This window comes from Syngnathus acus, chromosome 9 (assembly GCF_901709675.1).
Source record: "Syngnathus acus chromosome 9, fSynAcu1.2, whole genome shotgun sequence".
Classification (NCBI taxonomy): domain Eukaryota; kingdom Metazoa; phylum Chordata; class Actinopteri; order Syngnathiformes; family Syngnathidae; genus Syngnathus; species Syngnathus acus.
The window spans coordinates 12,957,435-12,973,210 of NC_051094.1; the positions used below are offsets into that span (position 1 = coordinate 12,957,435).

General features: G+C 39.9%; 1 protein-coding gene across 8 annotated transcripts in view; it reads left to right on the forward strand.

The window, feature by feature from the left end:
• The window catches only part of fbrsl1 (fibrosin-like 1), a 223,067-nt gene that overhangs the window by 35,671 nt on the left and 171,620 nt on the right, over window positions 1-15,776 (forward strand). For all 8 annotated transcript variants that reach the window (XM_037257811.1, XM_037257806.1, XM_037257812.1 and 5 more), the window contains exon 2: window positions 12,716-12,934. In XM_037257811.1, the coding sequence (XP_037113706.1) occupies window positions 12,716-12,934 (219 nt within the window). The remainder of the gene's footprint in view (window positions 1-12,715; window positions 12,935-15,776) is intronic.

Genomic DNA, 15,776 nt, shown 5'->3' on the forward strand with positions numbered 1-15,776 from the left:
TAAAAATATAGTTTGTAACTCAACCAGAACAAAAGCTAAATCAAGTACATACATTTTATCCGGTTAAGCAGGTGGTCCAAATCTCCAGTATGCCTCGAGCATATAATGTAGGTCCAAGGAGTGTTGATTAGCTGCTATTATTATTCTCACCCTGAAGTGATTGGACTTAACAGAATTTAGCTTTTATGCGCTGCTTTCTTTATTCTAATGCTCTATTGGTGAAAACTATTATTTATAAAATGTTCAACTTGAGATTTTTCCAGATGTTTTTAAAATATAGTCCACTTTTATACAAGTCAAGTCCGAGAGTGTTTATTCATTGTTTTTTTCATGTTAGATGTTTGAATTTCTGCACACGTTCAAACAATCCCCATTTATTGTAATTATTCCGACCCTAACGACTAAAGTGCTCAGTGGCCTAGTGGTAGAGTGTCCGCCCTGAGACTGGAAGGTTGTGGGTTCAAACCCCGGCCGGGTCATACCAAAGACTATAAAAATGGGACCCATTTCCTCCCTGCTTGGCACTCAGCATTAAGGGTTGGAATTGGGGGGTTAGATCACCAAATGATTCCCGAACGCGGCACCGCTGCTGCTCACTGCTCCCCTCTCCCCCAGGGGATGGATCAAAATCACACGGGGATGGGTTAAATGCAGGGGACAAATTTCACCACACCCAGATGTGTGTGACGATCATTGGGACTTTAACTTTAAAATGACACTGGCACTTGCATATACAGCTTTTAAGTGTATTTTTAATATTCCACACTATATTTGGGTTGGAAATATGAGGGACTAATGTGTCTACACTGATCACAGTAAATGCACACTTGACTGATGTTATCAACCTCATTACTTTGAGAGGCACGCAAAAAAAAAAAAAAAACAGCCCTGAGTTCCACTGTTGAACAAGGATGACAATAAAAATTGAAAAACAATTCCTCATCATTTATTTCCTTTTGACAACTTAGAGGATTCTTTGTGATGATTTTTTTTTTTTTCAATCCAGGATGTTTGATGGAGCTCTTGCATCAAAAATAATTATGGTTTTGTTAGGGACAATTTGCAATTTTCAGACAGTCCTCCTCACGACCTCACAGTTAAGGCTTCACAGGGACTGCACATTGCTGTCTGTGCTTGTTTTCTGCCTGTTCAGCAAGATGAATCACAGTTAGCCCCCCTGCTCTTAATTTTCTCAGATAGGGGGGCTCTTGTAATGAATTGCCGTCCCTGCAACAACCATGCTGCCCTCTTGTTCAGGGCTTCATCAGGCAGCCACATGGAGATTTGACACACGGTTCATTTCTTTTACTTCTTGCGGTCCATTTTTCGGTGCTTTTTCATGATACAAGTTAATTTAGCTCAGCCCAGTGTACCACAGTAAAACACACACGGTCCTCTGGGGGTTTTGCAAGGTCCACAACAGAGGAAATTCCTCTATTTGTAAACTCCAAGGTTTGTTTGCTTTTAGCTGTTTCACTAAGCACTAGCCGTCTATTCGCACTCTTACTGCAGCGTTTGATGTGTGTCTCTACTTGTGCAGCGTTGTGTTGACATTTGACCAGAGTGCCTCTGTAATCAGTTTTTCTCCTCTTGCTGCCTGTGAGCAGGAGCTGTATAAACATGTCTTTCCTCCACGGGAGGGAAATGGATCACTCCTCATTACGGGGAAGGCTAGGAGACGGGAGGCGCGCAGCTGGGTGATTCTGAGAGGAAGCAGGCGTATATGAAGCATGTGAAACATATCAAGATGCAGCAACATTTTGTGCAGAAAATTGCTGTCAGCAAAAATGCACCTTATATTAACTACTTGAAATCCTTATTTCAGATTGGTAATAGCAACCAGAAGTGCTACAGTACATTAAATGTTGTAATCTGCTATCAGACACATTATTCAGACCTACTTGGTTTCTGAGACAGGGATACCGGTGCATTGAAGGAACGTGAACCTGAAATGCCTGAACACCTATTTGGTTTTTACATGCTTTGTCTCTACTGTCGATGCTACAAGATTGCACCTAACCTGGCTAATGGGAAAGTAGTAATTGGTGTCCAGGAAGTGTACGGAAAGACTAAATCCTTGTGTATGTCAGATAGTTTAGCCTAGGTTGTTAGTCAAACTTTAAGAGAGTCTTTGCCATAAGTCTATGTACATACATTCTTGATGTATAATAATTATTATTATTATTACCGTAATTTTCGGACTATAAGTCGCGGTTTTTTTTCATAGTTTGGGTGGGGGGGCGACTTATACTCAGGAGCGACTTATATACATATATATGGGTTTTTTTCACTTTTATGGGCATTTTATGGCTGGTGCGACTTATACTCCGGTGCGACTTATAGTCCGAAAATTACGGTAAATCAAATTTATCAGTCATTCAATTATATGGTTTTGTTGAAATATGACAAATATCTGCGGACCCCCGGGGGGGGTCTGATTTTGAGAAAGTTTCTCGCCCGAATGAGAAACGTGTTTCATATTTTTCGTCTCATGCCACTTTAAGGGCTTCATAGAAATCAGCCGAGGAGCTAGATGGAATATGAACATTTTACCAATGTATATATATACTATATATAAGAGCTTTAAACTTGCCACTTTCCCCGCAGGCTATATTTTGTCGTAAATGCAGTTACTGGAACATATCCATCAATCCAAATGACTTAACAAGAGTGCATCTATTTAATGAGTTACTCAAATCACAAATTAAGAAAACTTCATTAATCATTCAGTATATGGAATGTGTGGGCTTGCTGTCCTGGAGGTGTTTTAAATGTTCATTAAGTCATTCACTTTGTATATGTAAATGAGGAGAATATGCAGCTTTGTAAAAGTGCCTTGCCAGCTGTTCATTTAATATAGATGAGAATGAAAATGTGGCATTATGCAATGTAAATAGGTGGCTACTTAACGTAAATGATGCTTTGCTTGCAGTGAATTATACATTAACAACATTAAGGAAACAACTTGTTAGATTTACATCGTCAATTTATTTTCTGTAACATTGCTAATTCCTTGTGACAATTTCACCAATTAATTGTCCTGGTACTGCATGCCATATAAACATTTGTGATTTACTAGTATAAGTTAAATATTTTACAAAGATCCAAAAAGGGCAGCTCGGTGGAGCACTGGTTAGCACGTCCGCCTCACAGTCCTGAGAGTTTGAGTCCACCTCCGGCCCTCCCTGTGTGGAGTTTGCATGTTCTTCCCGTGCCCGTGTGGGTTTTCTCCGGGCACTCTGGTTTTCTCCCACATCCCAAAAACATGCATGGTAGGCTGATTGAGCACTCCAAATTGCCCGTAGGTGTGAGCGCGAGTGCGGATGTTTTTTTTTTTATCTCTGTGTGCCCTGCGATGGGCTGGCAACTAGTTCAAGGTGTCCCCCGCCTGCTGCCCAATGACTGCTGGGATAGGCTCCTGCACGCCCGCAACCCCTGTGGGGACAAGCGGTACAGAAGATGGATGGATGGATGGATGGATGGATGGATGGATGGATGGGCGGATGGGCAAAGATCCAAAAATGCTAAATTGAGTACCGTATTTTCCACACTATAAGGCGCACCTAAAAACCTCAAATTTTCTCAAAAGCCGACAGTGCGCCTTATAATCAGGTGCGCCTTATATATGGACCAATATTGAGCCACTACATCAGGCGTGTTCAAAGTCCGGCCCGCGGGCCAAATGTATATATCTTATATATGGACAAAGTTTTAAAATGGGCCAGTCATTGAAGGAGCGCCTTATAATCCGGTGCGCCTTATATATGGACAAAGTTTTAAAATGGGCCATTCAATGAAGCTGCGCCTTATAATCTGGTGCGCCTTATAGTGCGGAAAATACGGTAACTAACTGTAACAAACTGCACGTGCGGCCTGCTCAAGATCCAGTTTGCGACAGAATCAGGCTCTTAGTCTCTGCCTATCCCTCTGGAATGCGTTGTCAGGTGGTTGCTTTGCCAGCCTTGACTGCAGACATCTCTTTCCTCTTGACACCCTTTGAATATGTTTCTCTCTCTCCCGCCTGATGAAATGGCTCCATTCCAAGGCCTTTGGCAATACCTTTCTCTTTTTTCCCCCACTCTCTCATCCCATCCGCTACTGTACCTGTTAAACACAGGATTAGAGTGCACTCGGCAGGGCACAATTATACTGCAAGCAGTGTTACATGCAGAGCCAAACACTCTGCTCAGTTGTATGTCACTACCTGGCGGTAATTGTATTGCTGTTGGCCTCTGGTTGATGAGTTGCCAGGGTAATTGTTTTACTGTTTGACCTGTTGTTTTCCAAAAAGCACTCTGGTCAAGGAGCATAACCAGCCAGATGATATTTGAGATGATGTCTACTATAATCTTCTTCCTGTTTGTGTTTTCTAAATACTGGATGAATATGATCAACTCTCGTTTTGCGGGTAACGCGTAATAAAAGTCACGACTGCTGTTAGAAAAGTAACGCATTATATTAATATATTACATTTAGGCTGTCACAATTTAATACAACAAGATTTTCAACATTGTCTCTGTAACATTATTATAGTTGAGTAACGTGAGGGTTTTGGGACCACAATAAATATCTACGCACCAATTGTGGAATGCAGTCGAACAGATGGTTTACAAGCTGTTACGTCTATGATATAAACCACCCTCTACATGATTTCTTGCCTCTCAGAGAAACTCTCATGGGAATTTGGAAATGCGTTGGAAAATTTAGTTCCGTCAATTGCGGTATGAGAAATGTTGCTTGTTCTCCCTTTCTATTTATCTCAACCCAGTTAGTAGTGGCAGACGGCCACTCTGCACTGAAGTTTGGGTCAGCTTGAAGTTTTTTATTTCGAGATTTTCACCTATTGTTTTCTCATGTGTGATTTGACTTGATCTGTTGATAAAGGCAGCAAGTGATTCTAGAGAGGTTGTACTGTGCCTACGAATAGTTCCATAGTTATTTGACGCAACATTACATACTGTAAATAAAAGTGAATTCAATTGAACTGAAATTGAATTTGATAAAAAAGCATGCAGACCACTGCAATTACCGTGATGTATGCTGTCTGTGCTGAGGCTTTTTTATAGACTCAAATCAAGGAGAGTAGTTAGAGCCGCAATGTTTTTTTTTTCTCTTCTCCTCCCCTGTGTTTTCTTTCCAGTTAAGATCTCAGAGAGCCATAATCGCGAATGCCAACAGGCCTGCATCCACTGTCTCCCCATGTTGGTCGTTGTTTTTATGTTTCTTTCACGAATAGATCCTGTTAAGTACGTCTTACCTGGAAATGGGTAATGACAATAAAACTGATCGATTAATTGAATATCACCAATGTTTAAATTCCCATTTCTTCCCTGTTTTCTGACTCTGATTTTCTTATGACAAATTGTACATGAGTGTACTAGCTGGTGGAATGATTGATTTTTAAGGTTCATACCTGGATTACTCAGAGAGAGGCTTTTTCTCTTTAAATTCTGTCAGAGATGCATACTGAAAGAACATGACACAAATACTGCAAGTGATTCTTTTATATTTCTAGTTACAACCATTAGTCCTATAAATCCTGTGATGAATGACATATAACAGAATGCTGTGACATTTATAGTTTTTAGGGATTAAAAGACCAAACGGATGTAACTGAGACAATTACAAAACTAAATATGTTTGTTGGGTGTATGGTAGTATTTTTTACTTAGGAGTAAAGATTTCACAATATATTTGGAGAGGCCTCAAGTATCTATGTTTGACCTGTTTTCCGATGGATCATACACAGATTTGTGAAGAAGAGAAGGTATTTTCTTTAGATGGACACAGGACCATTTCCAAGTAATCCTGCCTCTTCTTTGACTGTGGCTGAAATTCTTCAGTTGTCTGAGTCAATTTAGACCTTCTTCAGCTAAAAATCAAACACTTCTGTTATCCTTTGTAAATATTAAGAAAGGATCTTATTTTTTCATTTGGTGTTTAGGTGAACAGAAATTACAATGTCTGTCAAACTGACAGAAAATTAAATAATGCAAGGAAATATAAAAATCTAAATTGCACTCTTCATATGTGCAATTTCCGTCTCTGCTGTCTCATTTTCCTGACAAAATTCAGTCCGTTTAGAAATATGTGGAACTGATTGTTTTTATTGAAATGTATGTTAGTCACCATCAGTAGGGATAAGAGTTGCCAAGGCAACACTTCCTCTCCCTGGAGAGTGTGTGCGTGTGGAGAAAGCCGTTGGAAATGACACCCGACTGTATTTTGGGCTGCGGTGTGTGGGCCCAGTAGCAAGCAGGGGGCCTCTTGTGATAGTGGATGGCAGGTTCACAGGACATATTGGTCACAATGTCTTTCTACTCACAGCAATCTGTCTCCATGGAGGGCCTTGTTTAAACTGTGGACAAAACTGATTTTTTTGTAGAGGCATAGGGGGAATAAATCAGATCAGTGAGTTTATTATGAAGTGGTGTCGAGGGTGTGCGACTCAGACTTCAAACAAATTCTAAAACTTATGTTTAGTTTATTACTACATGTAATAACTAGTCATTTTCATTAATAGTACATGTAGTATGTTTGCTATGGCTATGCCAAGGTCTGGCAAGAAGCAACAGGTTGTGATTCAATGTTGCAAGCTCATTTAGTTGACGTGAGCCAAGTCAATATTGTGTTATCTCACATGTTATTGTTATTTGAAGTTGGAGTTTTTGCCAATGTGTCATATGCAATATTTGTAATTTACCCTAATTATTTTGTGGTCAAGTACTACTGATCACTTTTAACAGAGGCTTAGGGGAAATCGCTACTGTGGTTGCGACGTCACTTCACGAGCAAGTGGAGCGTTTACATACTCCGAAGTACTTCTCTGTCTACAGCAACACTCAACAATAAAATGCGAAACACTTCATGACACCACAATATGTTATCTGTTTCTACAGCCAGTTATATAAATAATCAAATTAGTCAAACACAGTTTAATCATCTTGCTTCTTTCGTCGCTCCCGCATAATGCATTGCAAATAACTATATTATTGATTAAATAAGCATCCACTCACAGACACCCTTACTTGTAAAGTCAAATGAACAGGAACATATACGGCATTGATTAACAAAAGTTAAAAAGGATGTACTTCATTTAATCTTCTTGCAGGCCCATTATTCAACATTGATCACTGACGAAATGTCTGCCTTCTCTTGTTCACAGGCTGATAAGCCTTTTGACACACAATGTGGTTTTTTTTCCCCTCTCTCGCTGGTGTAAGCCACTGATTATGTGCTTTGAGTGAGACAGGGAGGAGGGGTAATGAGTGTCTTAATCAAAGGGTTGTTTGATGCACCTGACAGCAGCATCCGCTGGTAAAAGTATGCTTTGGTGTCTACGTGCTTGTGTGCTTGGCCGGGACTGCATGATAAAAATCAATCCTGTCTAAAAACATGACAAGTCCCTGAGCTGCTGTAATGTGTACACAATCAGTCTGACAAGCGAGCAATAAATCCATGTACTTACTCTTCAGACATCTAAAAAGTGTCAGTGGAGATGGAAGACTAAAGTCAGTTGCATTTTCTCTGCTATTAAATTCCCTAAAACTCTGATGTGCTGAAGTGTATCCCTTGAGTCACTGTTGCTGTTTGCCACTGTGTTGTGTCACAGTGGGGATTTCTTATAATGAAAACTCTCATATGACTAGAAACAACATGCGCCTTGTATCGTAATTGAGTTACACAAGTAGGCTTTGCTGTTCTGTTGCTACTGGTAACACATTTCTTACTCTCTGTTGTCATATATCCCCTTTCAGTACTTTATTTTCAGTAATGCAATATTGCAGAGCCAATGCTATCATTTTGTTGAGTATTTGGAAAAGTTCACTCTTTAAATTTTTGCTTGTAGAGGAGAAAAGTGTCTGTTTTTGAGTTGCCTCCTTTTTGTGATGCTGAATATAAATGAAGAATATAAAAACTTTAAAGGAACGTCCATGATGTGCCTCTCGTGCATGACGGTGAGATGGCTCGCCTCCGGTTGTGAAAATGCATCTTACACAAATATTTCATTGCAGTTTAAGAACGAGGTCAGAGAAGTATAAGTTGCAAAACATATAGCCTATAGCTCATACATCCTAAATACATTGAAAATGTATTTGACTAATTCCAGCAACACCGTTAACCGAACCCTAAATAGTGAAGATTATAGATACCCCAGTTTTTAACAATTCATCCCCAGGCCCAGTTTTTGCTCTTTGTCTTAGATTCTGATAATTATCACACACATTATACAATGCCATATGGTACCAGTCACAAGTACATACCGTATTTTCTGGACTATACGTCACTTTTTTTTTCATAGTTTGGCCAGGGGTGCGACTTATACTCAGGAGCAACTTATTAACACATTATTATATTATTACACATGTTATATTCACACAAAACCGCAAGAGGGCGCTCTAGGCCTGTAGAATAATTGGAACTGCAACTGATAGTCTGACGTAAGCGACATAAAAGAGGAAGAGCCGCATCGTCTACATCCGGTGTTAGCCGAGTTGTTTGAAAGTGACACAGAGGCTGAAGATTTATATTATTAGATTTCATTGGATTTAGTGATTTGGAGTGACATGGATGGTTTGGTAAACTTGTTAGCATGTTATTTATGCTATAGTTATTTGAGTAAGTCTTAATATGTTAACATGCCAGGCACGTTCTCAGCTCATTGTTTATGTGTCATGTAATGTTAGCATACCGTTCAATTATTCAGCCTGTTGTTGCCTCTATTCTATTTTTATTTTAAATTGCCTTACAAGTCGACATCTGTTCTTGGTGTTGGATTTTATCACATAAATTTCCCCCAAAAATGTGACATACTCCACTGCGACTTATACGTGTCTTTTTCTTCTTTATTATGCATTTTATGGCTGGTGCGACTTGTACTCCGGAGTAATTTATAGTCTGGAAATTATGGTAGCCACCATGTGAACTTGACCTACGTGAGAAAGAACCACAGAGCAATACAGTATAAAGTTCTTTCCTGGCCATTCAGTAACATCATGTTTAATCTGTAATTTGCAGGAGTCCCCTCTTGCTCTAAGTGCAAATCCAAATTTTGCTGTACTGTTTATCATGAGCCATCATGGTAATGCAAAGCCAAACTCACGCTGGACAATAGAAGGGTGGTGGTGGGGGTGAGCAGTGGTTACCCTGACCAAAAATTACTGCTCTAAACAGGGCTGTTTGAAATTATAATTATGACGTAATCCTTGATTCAGACACATGTTACAAGACATGTGGCAACTGTTTCAGTTTGAGGAAAATTGGCATAACACATCTCCTTTAATGTGAGAGAGATGTGCTGATTGCAGCGTGTGACTTGAATAATGGCTTACGTCAGAAAATGTGCTACATGCTGAAAGTGCATTGCTTTCTACAGGCACTATTATGTGCCATTAGGGAGCGTAACCCAAATTTACACTCACTATTTATTCAACTTAATTTGAATTGTGCAAAAATGGATGTAAAACACATTTCTCCCAAAACGGGAATTTATATTCACTTTTGTTTTCCTTACACTAGGCTCATTTTTTAGATTCTTCTGGCTGATGCTTTTTTCATGCCTCGTGAACAATCCTTGCAAATAACTTCAGTGCTGTTGACATTCCTCTTTGCAGAAAGCTCTAAGCTTATTTTTTCTGAGCTGGTTCTGCACTGTGGACATGAAGTCGCCAGCAATGGTAAAGCCACAAATAGTCGTACATCCTTATGTTGCCTTTATGGACTCTTTGCAGATTTTTTTTGTCTTTCTTCAGCCAGAATGATCTCCTCTACTGTTGCCAGAGCAACATGATTAGGTCAATGTAGTTGAGAAGTCTTTTGTACCCTCTCCTTATCTACTTTTTCTTGTCTCCCTCATCTGTGTGTTAACCCAATCTGCCATCGCCTGAATTGAGATCGACTAAGGGAGATTCACAATTGTTCATGAATCTGCAAAATTGTTTTGAGTAACAGTATTGACTTTACATTTTATTTTAATTTAATCCCTCTTGCACCATGAAGCAGAAGTGGACATTTGTGCTGGACCACATTTACTAAATACTGTGTTGAGAGTAACGTTGTCTCTTCTGTTGTGCATGCAAGTCACTATAGGGAAGCAATTAGTTCACACCCTGACTTTGATGAAAATGAGGCACACCACACGAATTGGTTGGGATAAAACTACTTCCTTCCATCCATTTCACAAAGTTTCAGACGGCCGATTCTACCAGCGCAAAGTCCAGCAAAGCGCCAAAATAAAGAAAACGCCACCCATGCCCACATTTACACTACCGTATTTTCTGCACTATAAGGCGCACCTAAAAAAACTCAAATTTTCTCAAAAGCCGACAGTGCGCCTTATAATCAGGTGCGCCTTATATATGGACCAATATTGAGCCACTACAGCAGGCGTTTCCAAAGTCTGGCCCGGGGGCCAAATGTATATATCTTATATATGGACAAAGTTTTAAAATGGGCCATTCATTGAAGGTGCGCCTTATAATCCGGTGCACCTTGTATATGGACAAAGTTTTAAAATGGGTCATTCATTGAAGGTGCGCCTTATAATCCGGTGCGCCTTATAGTGCGGAAAATACGGTACTTTGCACTAGTCTTGTGCCTGGGAAGCAAAATATAGCCCCGAAAAGTCTACTCAGGCCTTGTAAGTTTGTGTCGTTTGTATGTTCTTTTTTTATGTTGTGTTATGTTTTTCATGTTATGTACGTGTGTGTGTGTGTGTGTGTGTGTGTGTGTGTGTGTGTGTGTGTGTGTGTGTGTGTGTGTGTGTGTGTGTGTGTGTGTGTGTGTGTGTGTGTGTGTGTGTGTGTGTGTGTGTGTGTGTGTGTGTGTGTGTGTGTGTGTGTGTGTGTGTGTGTGCTTTGTCAATTTTTCCGACATTTTCCTGCAGTCATAAAATCTATATGCACTATGTTAGGTTTGTTGACAACTCTAAATTGCCCACTGGTGTGGATCTGAGTGTGAATGGTTGTCTATCTCTATGTGTCAGTCCTGTGATTGACTGCCAATCAGTCCATGGTGTACCTTGCCAGCTCGAAGAGACTGCAGCTTACCTGTCACCCTGAACAAGTTCAGTGGTACAGACAATGAATAGATGATGCTGCTGGAGTGTACCTCCTCCTGCTCATATAATAATAATTCTCTTTGACCATAATCTGGCACCCTTTCTTCCATATAAAGTGCTGTTATGTTCTGTCTGAACACATCAGACAGGAACTGACTCATTGTACATTATTGCTTCTCTATGGTCTTATGCGGGCATTAGAAGTGCACTGGAATGTGGTGTGTGGGGTGAGTGGTACACATGAATAATTCAGAATATGTATGTAATAATGTTGTGTATTTATATATATAGATGAGGTAAATCTGTAATGATTAGCGTATGAACACTTATAATTAATATAGGTCTGTAATGCATGACACCGTTTCCTTAGAAACACAATAATTGCTTGTGGTAAAGCTTTGTTACTTTGCTCTCAGCCTTTCTGAATGAATAATGTAGGTCATTACACGATGAGCTTAAGTCTGAGGGTCACAAGTGGTTTCCATTTTGCTCTTGACTCAATTCTCTGTAAGAGCCAAATTACATTAATGGCAACCAGAGTGATTTTTGAATTGCTGCTCTGATATTGGGGAGGGATGTTATCCATATGCATAAGATCATCAGTGACCACATGTTTAAATATTTGTGTAGAACTAGATTCTTGGTAGAGGATCCACCTATGGGGTAAAACAATTTCAGTCCCATTTGGAATTGTATACATTTAAAAAATATACAGTATGTATTGTTGTAGTTACCCTAATTGTTGTAGTTACCCTAATTGACAAAATAAGAGTGACAAACTCTCAGTATGATACATTGCACTTTTACTCCACGGAAAACAACAATGACAGCTTGGCACATCATAGCCTGCTCGATGAAGATAATTAGACCAATCACTACTAACATTTCAGGGGGTGAGTTTGAGGGGAAAACTATCATGTAAGACACCCGACTGTTACAAATAGTGTTTGAATTCCAATAAACAAACGGCATTTCTAAGCAGGCCGTGACTGATGCGTGAAAGGAATGATTAGTTAAGGGAACTGGCTTGGTCACAGTCAGTGTAAGTGTAGCGCGAGTGTATTTTCGTAGTGTGTAAGAAGCAGACGTTCAGTTCATATCATAAGCTCATTATATCACAGCCATAAAGTGATTATGGCTCCAGTAAAGCATTGTTCTGCTGTTGACAGGATTAACCATGACTTTAGAGAGATACTGATTACGGTAGCTTTCTGCTCAAGTCTTTTCTTGCTTTATTGAAGCAAATACTAAATCGGACTGTTTGCAGCTTGCCGTTTTACAGTTGTTAACTTCCTTACTGCTGTTATCATTGTCTTTATTCCTCTTCAGATCGTATAAGGTTCCTGCAGTGTACATTAATTATTCCGGTTCATTGAATTCACATTGAATTTATGTAATGGCTGAACTTAATTTGATGAACTCATCACACACGATTATGAGCGACATATTACAAATGCACAATGTCATGACACTTGAATGAAATATTTAGTTTGATATACAGAGATAACAATTATAGTCATTGGAACATGTGGTCTCTGTCCAGTTTGAATTATCCGAATCATTCTCTCGCTGAATGATTTTTTTAAAAGGTCATGTCCTCACACGGCATTGTTATTGTATCTAGGTTACTAATGTGCTCTCCGTCTTTTTTTCCAGAAGAAAACGGGGCTTCTGAAAACACAAGAGAAGGAGCGGTGGAAGGAGAAAAGGGTCGTGAAACGGCCCAAGGAAGATGAGGAGGTGGAAGAGGAAGAGGAGAATGTTCAGCCTATTGTCGATCCACTGGAGAATAGATTCTTTCATCATGCTCAGCGAGAACAGGAGAGGATGAACGAGAGGCTGCTCAAAAAAACATATTCCAAGAAGAACAAAATGGTCAGTGTCCTCTTCTTCAGATTTTTACGTGGGCATTTGCAAAAACTTGGCGGTTCTGCACTACATACGTTACAACAGGGAAGGTATTTTTCATGTGAACTCGTCACCATATGGTCCCCAAATCTTGTCCCAAAAGCAGATTGTTTCAGACTGAGTTAATGCTACTACTCATAAGTCTCTTTAGATAACGTCCTACCCCACGACACGGCTTTGTCCCTTTGAGGCCAGCCTTTCCCAAATTTATAGGGAGACTTTTAATTTGGTCACATGTCAGGATAACATGCTTTAGGCTATTTTACTATCAAGTAAACATGAATTTTCTTGGCAGGGCTTGGCAAGGTGATCACCAGTGAATGTTATTCTTTGCATCATCGTGTTCATGCGTTGGTATTCATAGCGCAGAAATCTAAGGCGCCCTGGCTGTGATGTCGCTGATATGCAAGGAAGTCACCTATTGGAGCCCCAACCAGACATGAGATGAGATAAATATTGTCAGACTTGTAGTGTGGATAGGTTTGGTTTTGCATCACATGATGCAGTTGACTGACATCAATATGTATTCATTTTGCAAGAGAACCTACAACGAGGAGCAGAACACACACCTGGATGCACATTTTCAGTCACCCAAAGTTAACTGAATAGTTTATGTGCTGTTCTGCTCATGTACCAACTGCATGTTTTTATTTTTTTTATTTAACCTTTATTTACCCAGTCAATCAGTATATTGCCACATGCCATCACATTTTATTTTTATCTATCCATCCATCCATCCATCCATCCATCCGAGTCCATACTCTCGTATGGACATCCATCCATCCATCCATCCATCCATCCATCCATCCATCCATCCATCCATCCATCCATCCATCCATCCATCCATCCATCCATCCATCCATCCATCCATCCCCTTTTTCTTCACTGGCATGGTCCGATTAAGCGACCACAAAGTCAATCATCGAACTGGCTCCAAAGTTGGGGTCACCAGTGACCTATAGCCAGGCGAGGGAAAACAGTTTGTCTGGTCTCATACTTAGGACCTTTTCAGAATGGAATAAAGCCCCAGACATTTTTTTTTTATTTCTGTAAATCTTACATTATTTACTAATCAGTTATTGAAAGTTTAATTTGTTTTCATAATTATAATTTCAAGACAGTTGGTATAGGCTCCAGCACGCCCGCGGCCCTTGCGTAGGTAAAATGGAATTCATAATCTGCATCGCAATGCATCTAAGAATGGATTGTTTCTCCCACCACTACTGACTGCTGAAGTGTGTTTATGCAGAAAGGCCCTGTCACTGTTCCCGTGAGAGATAGTCTGTCACTGTTAACAACTTGTTTAAATGGACGGATGTTTTCAAGTTCCTGTCTGAGACCATTATCCACCAACGTTCTATTGAGGAGGAGGGGAATTAGAGCAGAAAAAGCCAACAAAATAAAACAACTAATAATGTAGAGTCTGAGCCTCTTCCTCAGATAAAAATATCTCGTATAGTCACTGGGGAAGTTAACATGACTGCAAATTGGTTTGGCTGCAATATTTAGTTTGTCCTAAGTCAAAGGTGTCAAACTCAAGGCCCGGTGGGCAAATACGGCCCGCCACATCATTTTATGTGGCCCGCGAAGACAAATTGTGCATCGACTTCATGTGTCAATACTAAATTAAAAATTTTGTTATTGCTAGCAATTTTTAATTCCAATTGTTTTTTTAAATATTTTAACAGTTTTTACTACTCTGATTTTAAAGCTAATTATTCATCAGTTTGTTGTGTAACTTATACTGTATACAATATAAGGCTTTGGCAGTCATAATGGCCCTCTGAAGAAAACTATAATGGGGCCCGCGACAAAAATTAATTTGACACCCCTGTACTAAATAGACATATCAAGCTGACAGAATTGTGGCTCTCTGAAAGATCAAATAGACTGCAATGACTAAATCACATCTATCTGTACAGTGCATTTTAAATCATAGAAAACATTCTTGTCAGGACATCCAGCTATTGCCATAAATGAGATGTGCACATAGACTGGGATGTGTCATAATTCATATTTAATATGGAGAGAGGAATGATTATCTGTATTATTACTCTCAATCTCATGATAATTATGTGTGAATGAGCTCAACTCGGTATTCACAGGCCATGAACATGCACAATTGTCATCTTTTTGACTATAAACACCAGCACACTAGATTTCTTCTGAAAGGAAACAGATGTGCTTTAATTGCAGACTTTCATCTTTAATTTGGGGGGATTTGTGCTACATCCAAGTCAGGTATTGCTGTAGGTATTGTCACAGTCAGTCTAACTCAGGCCGGCGAGCTGCATCATGCACCCTGCATGCTAACATCCAATCACAGTCATTTGTAATGGGCATTTTTAGGGATAATACATTTTGAATGCAAGTCTTGTAAAAAGATGTGACCAAAGCTTAATTTGGATCCAAGCACTGAATAGATGTAATTGGAATGTTTTATGCTTGCTGTAAAAAGATGCTTGCAGGATACTCAGCGTCATGCCTTTGACCTTCAACACGCTTCAATCGAGCTATGAATAACACATAACGCTGACCCGCATAAGCGACACACACGCACGCACACACACACACACACACACACCACTGTTGTCCATTAGTGCTACGCTACACACACGCTGCCCCACACTAACAATATTACATTTGAAAACCCTCCAGACACCATACTCTATTATTCCAACCCTCCCTCGGGCAAACCTCTCACTACAAGTTCAGCCTGCGGACAAAAAGGGGTGGCTTGAGAGCTATGATGAATGCAAGAGCACTAGTGGCCATTGGCAGTTGGGGAGTGTGATCAGGATGACTGATA